Source organism: Macadamia integrifolia, chromosome 12 (genome assembly GCF_013358625.1).
Source record: "Macadamia integrifolia cultivar HAES 741 chromosome 12, SCU_Mint_v3, whole genome shotgun sequence".
Taxonomy (NCBI): Eukaryota; Viridiplantae; Streptophyta; class Magnoliopsida; order Proteales; family Proteaceae; genus Macadamia; species Macadamia integrifolia.
This window is the reverse complement of record NC_056568.1, coordinates 12,224,890-12,234,401: the sequence shown is the minus strand read 5'-3', so window position 1 is coordinate 12,234,401 and position 9,512 is coordinate 12,224,890. Positions and strand designations below refer to the sequence as shown.

General features: G+C 40.1%; 1 protein-coding gene across 4 annotated transcripts in view; it reads right to left on the bottom strand.

The window, feature by feature from the left end:
• Positions 1-1,638: 1,638 nt before the first annotated feature.
• LOC122057730 (signal peptide peptidase-like 2) overlaps positions 1,639-9,512 on the bottom strand; it is a 108,727-nt gene continuing 100,853 nt past the window's right edge. For 3 of the 4 annotated variants that reach the window (XM_042619956.1, XM_042619955.1, XM_042619958.1), the window contains 3 exons: positions 7,572-7,642; positions 2,251-2,334; positions 1,639-2,151 (listed from right to left, as the gene is read on the bottom strand). In XM_042619956.1, the coding sequence (XP_042475890.1) occupies positions 2,054-2,151; positions 2,251-2,334; positions 7,572-7,642 (253 nt within the window). In that variant the 3' untranslated portion in view covers positions 1,639-2,053. The remainder of the gene's footprint in view (positions 2,152-2,250; positions 2,335-7,571; positions 7,643-9,512) is intronic. The other variant, XM_042619957.1, reaches the window with a different exon arrangement.

Below are 9,512 nucleotides of genomic sequence, written 5' to 3'. Positions count from 1 at the left end.
GTGACATGACCAGTGTCTCAGGGTTGGAGATCATACAAGTCATGCAAGATAAGACAAGAAATCAACATATACAGTCAAAACTTGAAGGGATGGCTATTTGGACAAAGATCGTCACCAATGTGCCAGCACGTTTAGCGTGAATCGGATGGTTGCCTGGCAGCACTCGGACACGCATCCTCAGCCTTTGAATGCACACTGAGCACATTGGTGTAATGAAGAGGATTTGATTCCTTTTGCATACCTACTCTTAGCCTTTGGGTGCCCACTGAGCACATTGGTGTACTGGAGCAGATCTGATTCCTTTTTGCCTACCTACCCGCTCATGCTCCCTTTCTTCCTTGACCCTGCCCTTGTAAAGTTGCATGCTTGCTTCGCTTGCATAAGGCCTTTGGCGATCATAGTGCCATGGTGATCTACCGCTAAGTCGATTACACCACCATAGCACTACTATTATGGGATGTTGAACAAAAAATTGAAAGAGAAAGAGAAGTGGGATTGAATTTTAATAAATCCTACTTGAGAGAATGAGCAGGATTGTCACCTCCAGTGTTGGCTCTCGAGTGTCCCAGGAGAGTTTGGTACCAAGAGATGATCCAAACTCGGATAAGGGTTACTCCACTAGACTTACAGACTTGCAACCATTCACCCTCATTTGTCTCAATTCATTTTATGTTATTTATAGCAATTCTTCCTCACCAAACAACAATAAATTCATTTAATGAAGTTATTTGGCAAGTTTTTCATCCCACATAACTAAGCATTCATATTTGTGATATAGTTTGTGGAAACAAATATAAATTTCCCTCTTGTTTTCCAATCTCCTTTGACCTTTTTCATCCCACATAACTAAGCAAGGCCTCAATAAATGCTTGAGGGATGTCAATGGGAAAGAGAGAAATATGTAAAAGAAACTTTGAGGAAGGCACCCATGGGACCACACCACTTGGGATCATCTTTGTGTCTCTGTTTAGGAACAACTGCAAATGTAGGGAGGAACGAAAAAAAACCCCACACATAATATTGAGCCATGCATATGACATTAGCCATCAAAGTTGGCATCGCGCCTATTCAGAAGATACCTCATCCATCGAGCATTTAAAGAGTACCTAAGAGGACCGACCCATACGGCAGAAAATGGGCACTGCATGACATTGGATTCCTTTATCCTTACTGGTTATAATGCACCCATGAACTTGGTGTACGCAATGCATGAAACATGGTATTTGAAAACGCGGGGGGATTTCAATGTCAGGATAAAAGGAGGAAAAAAAAAAAAAAACCCCAGTGCACAAGGCTCCTGCTATTGCAGGGTTTGGGAGGGGCAAGTGTAAGCAACCTTACCCTCTGCTTTGTAGAAAAGGCTGTTTCCAAGTTTTGAACCTGTGAACAACATAGTGTAAGTTAACCGTTGTGCCACAGGCTCACCCAAATAAAAATGATGAAAATTATGGATAGGCAAAAGGTTCATTACATGAGCTTGTTTGGGAAAGTCTCTTTTAATAAGCATTTTAGTTCTGCCATGTCTGAGGGTTGATGATGATATTCATTGCACCATTTCTTGATTGCAAAGGAGGTTTTATTGCAATTTATTCTTTCACAGAATTCCAATTAATATTGACAGTTTCTTACAATGAATAATAGCAGACATAATCACTATATATTACAATTACAAGAGAGAAGACAAGTTCTACCTCAAGACAAAGGAGGTTTTAGTGCAATTTGTTCTATCACAGAATTCCAATAAATATTGATAGAGTTTCTTAAAATGAATATTAGCAGAAATAATCACTATATATTACAATTACAAGAGAATGGAAAAAACTGACGCCTTTGCTTACAGAAACAATGAAACCATGACACACGACAACTAATTGCTCACCTGATAATCAAAATTCCTCTTTCATTTTATCAATGTGCATTCCATCTCTCAAAGAGTTGACCTTGTTATGAAGGAATTAGCATTTGCTACTGCAATCTCTAGTACATCAGAAGCTTCATCAGATCCAAAGGGGCCGTTTCTTGTCTTGATTTGAATAGAACAAGACATTATGCTTCAAATTTCTGCAGAAGTTTTACTTGAAGGTGGTGAGCTCTTAAAGCTCCACAGGTCCTTCAGATCACCCCTCCACAAGCTCAGTCCCACAACAGTCCCTGAATTATGAACTCAGAATAACAGAGTTAGTAGGTGTGCTTCTTCACATAAGCAGATCTTATTAAGTCATTTCCCAGAAGAACCACACATTCCATTACCTAGTGTACATGGGACAAGGTAGAGAAGTGCAGGTTGACCATGCCCATCCATTAGATAGAAGCCAAGGTAAGTAAGAAAAAGACCTGAAAGAGGAAAATTATCATTTCTTGTCTACAATACAGTCTAGATGCATGGATTTTTTATTCGAATGTCAAGTGGCCAAAGCATCAGGAAGATAGGTACTCAAAATGATTTCATAACAAATAGCTTTGAAAGAGCTGATTGAGGGCTATAAGAAATAGCTGGATGTTATAACACCTTGCAACACTTCCTATCATTCCAACAACAAACTAGAATAGGTCAGCAAGGGACTTCATCAAGAAATACAATTTCTGATGGCTAACATGTGCCATTTCAAGTTGGTAGATATGAATACGAAAGCAAATCAAAATATGATTGCAATTGTCAATTCTGGAACCATTGTCTTCTCCGCCATCAAGATTCAAGAATGCGGTAGTGATGCCAGCAATGACAACAAAATGATACTGCCTCAGCCAACTAAATAGATTAACATATCTATCATATCTAGAATGAAGACCAAATCGTTTCAGATATTCTCACCAATCTTTCCCATTTTTAGATATTGTACCAGATCTTCAATCTTGCATATGTGTTGTTCTTCTAGCAATCAAAACCAGCTTGGTCCCTCATTTGGGAACTTGCCTCATGGATTATATCACAGGTAAATCATAATGACCACAATGTATTACCATGAAAATTGAAGATTTTCCCATTTTTATATTGGGCCTGTAACTCAATTGGATGATGCTAGAAACAACCATGGCATTTTGGATTTGATTCAACTCTACATTGCAAGGACATTCCATCTTTCACGTTATTTGCTTTTTCCTCCATCCTAGATACTTTTTCCCTGAGCATATGTATTAAAAATTACTGATATGGCCACTATGGAGAACAAAAGATAAAGAAATAGTAAGGAAGCATTGGACAAAACCCTTACTGGAAATAGAGGAAAAGGAGCCATCGGCATCTCGGATTTTGTCCTTATCACAGCTAGGTAGGTAGGAACAAAATAAGTCTTAAGAAGTTAGTCATATGCTCAGAGGCACCGGAATCAAAGAGCCAAAAGGGACTAGCAGAAGGTGAAGGGATGGAGAAAACATGGAAAATACCTGATTAAGAGAGATGGAAAGCAGATGAAGGGGTTGGTGTCCCTAGGTTGGATATCATGCGCTATAGGGCCTGTAGCTGATCTGAGGAGAAAGGCACAGTGGATGACGATCCAGTAGGTGGAGGAGCTGGGCCAAGAACATAACCATCAGTAGTCTCAGAGAGATGAGCCTGGGTCTCGGTAGATCCTTGTTTCAGTGTAGCTTCCAATAGGTCTCCTTAGTGTGACGGGGTTTACCACAGTAATCACATTTAACTGGTTCTCTTGTGGGTGTGGTAGACTTAGCAGAGACAACAGTAGCAGGAGTAGAGACAAAAGCAGAGTGGGGAGGAGTCACTGTGGGCATCATAATAGAACGGCGGCAAGGACAAATCCTTCTGAGACGTCTCATGAACCTAACGACGCAGTTCAAAAATCTGTGCATAATTGCTGGTCCGGGAATATATCTGTAGCACAGCCTCGCAGAGTTCCTGGGCAGAGTTCATCAAAACAAAACTGGAGCTGATAGGAGGCTCCATCAAATTGAGGAGAAAAGACATAACCAATGCATCATGGGCTAACCAGGTATTGAGAGTAGGACCATCAGGAGGCCTAGTGTAGCACTAGTCAAATGTCTTGAAAAATTATTAACACCAATGGTCAGTTGGCAAGCATGTGACCAGGGAAGGTAACTTGCACCTATTCAGCTTCGTTGGACCTGGTTGGAGAGAGGGGTGAAGGACAGAAGCCCCAAAACAAGGTGTCTCACCACTCCCAGAGTCAACCATGACAGTGATCTTGTCACCCTCAGCCATAGGTTGAAGAAGAGGTCAATGAAGATAGGGATAAATCAACAGAGTCGGACAGGGAACTACTGCATACCAAGGGACATAGGCAAGCAACAGAGCAGAAGTTCCGGAGTCGTTGGTGGCGCAGGCAGCAGGAGGCTGCACAGGGTAGCAAGCATTGCAGAAGGTGATGAAGGGCAACAATGCAAGGCTACGGAGTAAGGGAGCGACGCAGGCAGTGGCAGTGGTGCTAGGCAGCGACACAGGGCAGGGTGCAAGGCAGCGGTGCTAAGCAGAGGGCCGCATGGGTGTTGGAGGTCAGTGGCGGATGGTAGAGGCCCTGTGGCGGTGCAAGCATGAGGCGCTAGGGATTGCACAGGGTAGAGGCAGTGGGGTTAAGAGGTTAGTCACGGGGCATGGTTCAATTAACCATGCTTGACCAAGGGAGACCGAAGCCTCAAGAGCAGAGATGGGAACACTACTGGTGGTGGTGGTGGAATAAAAAACTATTTAGGGTTTTTGGCTTTGATACCAAGTTGAAATAAAAGAATGAGAGAATGATTCGGCTTGTCTAATATGATAGAGGCCACCTTTATTTATAATGAGAGATTATGGTTACAGCTAGCTGAAGGATGAGTCACAGGTCTAGATACATTGAACCTAGACACTTAAACAAGAACCAAGGGAGAAGGGATTGCTTGAGCAAGATCGAGGGTCAAGAGGGAACTCTGATCAAGGGATCTTAGACTGAGGAGGAGCTTCGGCAAAGTCTTCGGCTGCAGCAGCAGAGTGGGGTGATGTCGTTGTAGAAGATCGAGGTAACAACTCACCCTCTTCTCTATCAGAATTAGATAGCAACATGTGTAGGGCAAATCGATTTTACCCAGCGGTTTGAAGATGATGGTCCACCAGATCGATGGAGGAAGGCCTGTTAGACTAAGAGGCATCGTCTTTGTTGGGACGAAGGGCAGCCATGAGGCTATGGTTCAGTGTTCCAATGTCTGTGCTTTCTTTAACCACGGATAGGGTTTAGCGAAGGTGACCTGGCAGGAGAGACAGCAGGGTCCATTCAGATAAATGGTTCTTCGATACAAAACCGTCAGAGTTCAGAGCAATTTCGGGAGCAAAGCTTAATGTTATGGCCAAAAGACTTGCAGATCGTGTACTGTGGAGGAAGCCATCCATAGACACTTGTTAATCGAAGGAAAAGCCTTCAACATCCAAGATGGCGACAAAGGACGAGGATATGTCTTAAGCAGATATGTCAATGCAAATCCTTGTGAATGTGCGAGTCTATCCATCAGTTTCATTCTTTGATCAGAAAACAAAGGGTGCCCAATGATCTATCCAACAATACTCAACCCCTAAGCACACCAATAGTGGAGAGGGAGATTGGAGAGGGAAACCCAGATAGGGATGAATTTGAGATCAACCTTGTTAAAGATGGTGTATTGGTCCGAGTGTCAAAGGAAGATAGGTTTCTTCCCCACAAGACAAGGGCCTTCTTTGAGAGCAGTAAGCTTATCAGCTTCATCAGAAAAGTTGAAAATGCAGATCCCATTATTGAGCATAACGGTGGAGAGCTAACCATGGATTCTCCATTGCTTGGAGAGTGAAGACTTGACTATGTTGAAAGGAGGTCTGCTCCCAAGGAAGTGACCTATTAAGTAATGCCTCCATTTAGGAATTTCAGGCTCAAGAAAACCGGAAGGACACAAACCGAATTTCCTATCATCAATAACATAGAGGGGGACGAAGAACAGGGGATGGCAGTCTTTGGATGGAAGGGGTGAGGATGGGGCTGGGATCAATCTGTGAGGGCTGGGGGGCAAAGGATTGAGGTATTCCGACAGTATGACCCATCAGAGGGTGATCGGACATGAGAGATCAGGCCATGTCAGGAAGGGGAAGGGCTGGGGGTAAGGTTTTCCCCTCCCATTGGTGTTTCATCATTGATAAATGGAATATATAGTAACTCTTTCTCAATTTCTTGTCATGATTAGAATTATCTACGATGAGTAGAATTGCATTGTAATATGACTACAGTGGAAAACAGATGGGACTGTAGAATCTGCAAGGTTCTATAGTTTGGCATACCAAAGGATAATTTTGGCACAATGAGTAAGGCAGCCAATAGCTTAAAGGATTCGGTCAAAAGGATTAAAGAGACATAATTTAGGGCTTAGAATTGTGAACTCTGAGGAAAAGGATACATCATTTTAAATGGTCATGTATATCTCCTTTAATAAAATCTCTTACTTAGCACCCAAAAAAAAAATAATTATAACAGCTGGAAATTTCCAGAGGTGGGAGTTCGGGATCTAGGGAAATAGCAAACTGGGGAGCATTAAGGGAATAGAAAAGCATGAGGTTAGTAGTAGCAGTGAGAGAATGACATCACAGTTGAAAATTGAAAAACTAGGTCTGATAGAAAGAAGTGGACAACAGAAGAATAGGAAGAAACCATTGCTTAATAGTTAGACACTAAAAAAAAAAAATTGGTGATGCAGATAAAATAGGTGCAGCCATGCAGTAAACACTCCAAAACTTAAGCAAGAGGGAACGAATTTCCCCCCTTTACTGGACACTAGATTCATACCAGCCATCTATAGAGTCAAACCATAAGACATTGCAAATCTTAAACGGAAACTCGTATTCAACTCATTATTTCAGAACCAATGAAATTTTGTCTCATATCAATATAGAAAGTGGGTAGAAATAGAGGTTGGTAGCTACTGAAACAAATCAAAAGAAACTATAAAACCAGAGCCTAGATATGTGTTTAATAGAGCTTGAATGCCTTCTAAAATCTCAATATTTGCAACAATGCAGTATGACCAAAAATCCGAATAAAAGGCTTCCTAAAAAAAAGAACATGCACTACCAAATAGTCCATATGATGGGGGTCCCATAGGTATCCTAGCCTGTACTCGGTATAGTCCATCAAGATGCGTCCCTAGTTTTCTGCATGAAGGTGAATATACAAAAAGTTTTCTGCATGAAGGTGAATATACAAAAAGTTTTCTGCATGAATATACAAAAAGGCTTCGTGCGTAAGACTTGAGGCTGCTAGTTTGATTATCACTACATCATCTCTATACTGGCTTTTACAGGTGCTTTCTCATATGGTTTAATTAATAAAGCTAAGCTTGTTAGTATTTGGAAGCATGGCACATGTATTGAGTAATGCATGATACAACAAACCCAGCCAAGTAAATATGCCATGTTATTTCAATAAGAATTAAAATGAACATGCCAGATAAAAACATAATCGTACTTTCTTTAACCAAAAGCTTGTTCTAACTCACACAGCAAATTTATTAACAGCCTGCAAAGGCATCATTATTCTAACGGCATGGAAGAAAAACATTTTTTCCATAAAGAAAAGCAGGCACACTTAAGGAAGAAAATAAAGACGCACCAAACCCATAGCCAATTGTTGCCCAAAGGAAATATCCATTTAAAATATCCTTCTTATTTGATTTGTCATATCTGCATCAGTCAACGAAAAAACAATAAGAAAATATAACATTTGTCCAAATAGCCATCCCTGACAGTTTCTAGCATGAGTTTTGGGCTGAATAGAATTCTTTCAGATCTCCAGATGATTCTCCTTGGATCAGCCTAAGATTTTGTGGGTCAGACCTAGGGTGTAAAGTTTGAAGTGGAAATAGTAAGCTAGAAGATATGAATTGAGTTTCAGACCTGAGTTTGCTATTACTGCCAGGTTGTGATTCTATGAATTATTATTAAATTATTGGTTTCAGTTTTGGGTTCCTATCTATTGTTCCTAAGAGGACTAAGAATGGAGAAGCAATTCTTCAATTTTGAAGTTGTTTGGTTAAGTACCCAGAGTAAACAATTGAATTGAAGGAGGTTGGGTTGGTTTTCTTGTTAGAGTGCTATGACTGGTTGTTTTGGTCGCATAATTTCATTTACTTGCAATCAAGAACAAATACATCCAAGGATTAAAGTATCAGTATCAGGTATTGTATTGGAGGGGTGATTTAAGAAATACATTGTAACATATTGGATATTTGCAAGATATGCATGGAAATGATCAAGGAAAGCATGGATATACGCTTTTGGAGCAAAAACCACTATAAATAAGCAATATATTACATGTATCACATATAAACACTAAAATGGAGAACAATGTATAATGAGATAAGTGCATTCAATTGAAATTGTTATAAAGGATGATGTAACATATACTGATATACAACATATGTAATTTTCCCAACTAAATATCAAGTATTTTTGTAAGAAAATCAAATTTTTTTCCCCAGGTTGAACACTTTTCGGCTTTTTGAGAAATTTTAAAATCAATGAACAAATTGAAGCAATAATTCATGCTGTCATTACTTTAATCCCATGATAGAGGATCCTACTTCTTTTTCCCATTTTAGGTCTCATAGCTTAGCTTATGTAAGGCATCTGGGGAAGGTTCATTGCCTTCCTAGGTGTGCAGTTTAGTGAACTGCCGCACATCCTGAGCACCCTTTGGGTATCTGATGTGATTTTACTTAGTTATAGTCAGATAGTTCTCAAAGTTCTTATTCAATGTGTCTGTGGCTCGCCCATGTAGGCATAGATGTATTACTTGGGAGACACCAATCGTTTCTCGGCGACTTGATGACAAGTCGGGTCCTTCAGTAGGAGGAACAGAAATCCTGGTTTGTCAAACTGGGATGCCCCCCTCAAGGAAGGAAAATTTCTTGAATAGGGAGAGGCTTATGTTTTGCCCACTGCGACAAGAATGAATTAGGAAACAATGGAACAAAATGTAAATTATTTTCCATTTTGGAATGGTGCTTAGTGAATAGTTGGAAAAGTGTTTCAAACCTTGGCATATAGTTCGACTTTTTTGATGCAACGTTTTTGTTTGTTACCTATATGCACTTGTAAATAAGAGGCACTCAACAAAGCAACAATATAAGTAAAAACAAATATTTGCGGGAAAAAAAAATCGAGTATTTTCTACTGTTCGATTAGAGGAATAGAATGGGTTGTCAGTGTGACATTGAAGTGAAGGAAAGTAAAACGACATCACACTGATCCAAGAGCAATTATGAAGTTATTAACGTGAAGGAAAGTAACTTATTCTCTTGAGTTCAAGTTCTACAATCTATATACTTTTCTCACAAGGAACTCAAGTCTCTCTACAAGTCTTCTCCTAGCATTCTATTGCAAGCTTTGAGAAGACATCAAGGTGCATTCATTTATTCATTGCATATAATTATTACATGTACCACATAAGGAAACATCTTACTATCTCTATATTTTTTATAATGTTGTTTAGCCCATGAGTTGGTTTTACTCTAGGAGTGGGCTTGTTGCTTATACATTGTTCTAGACTGTA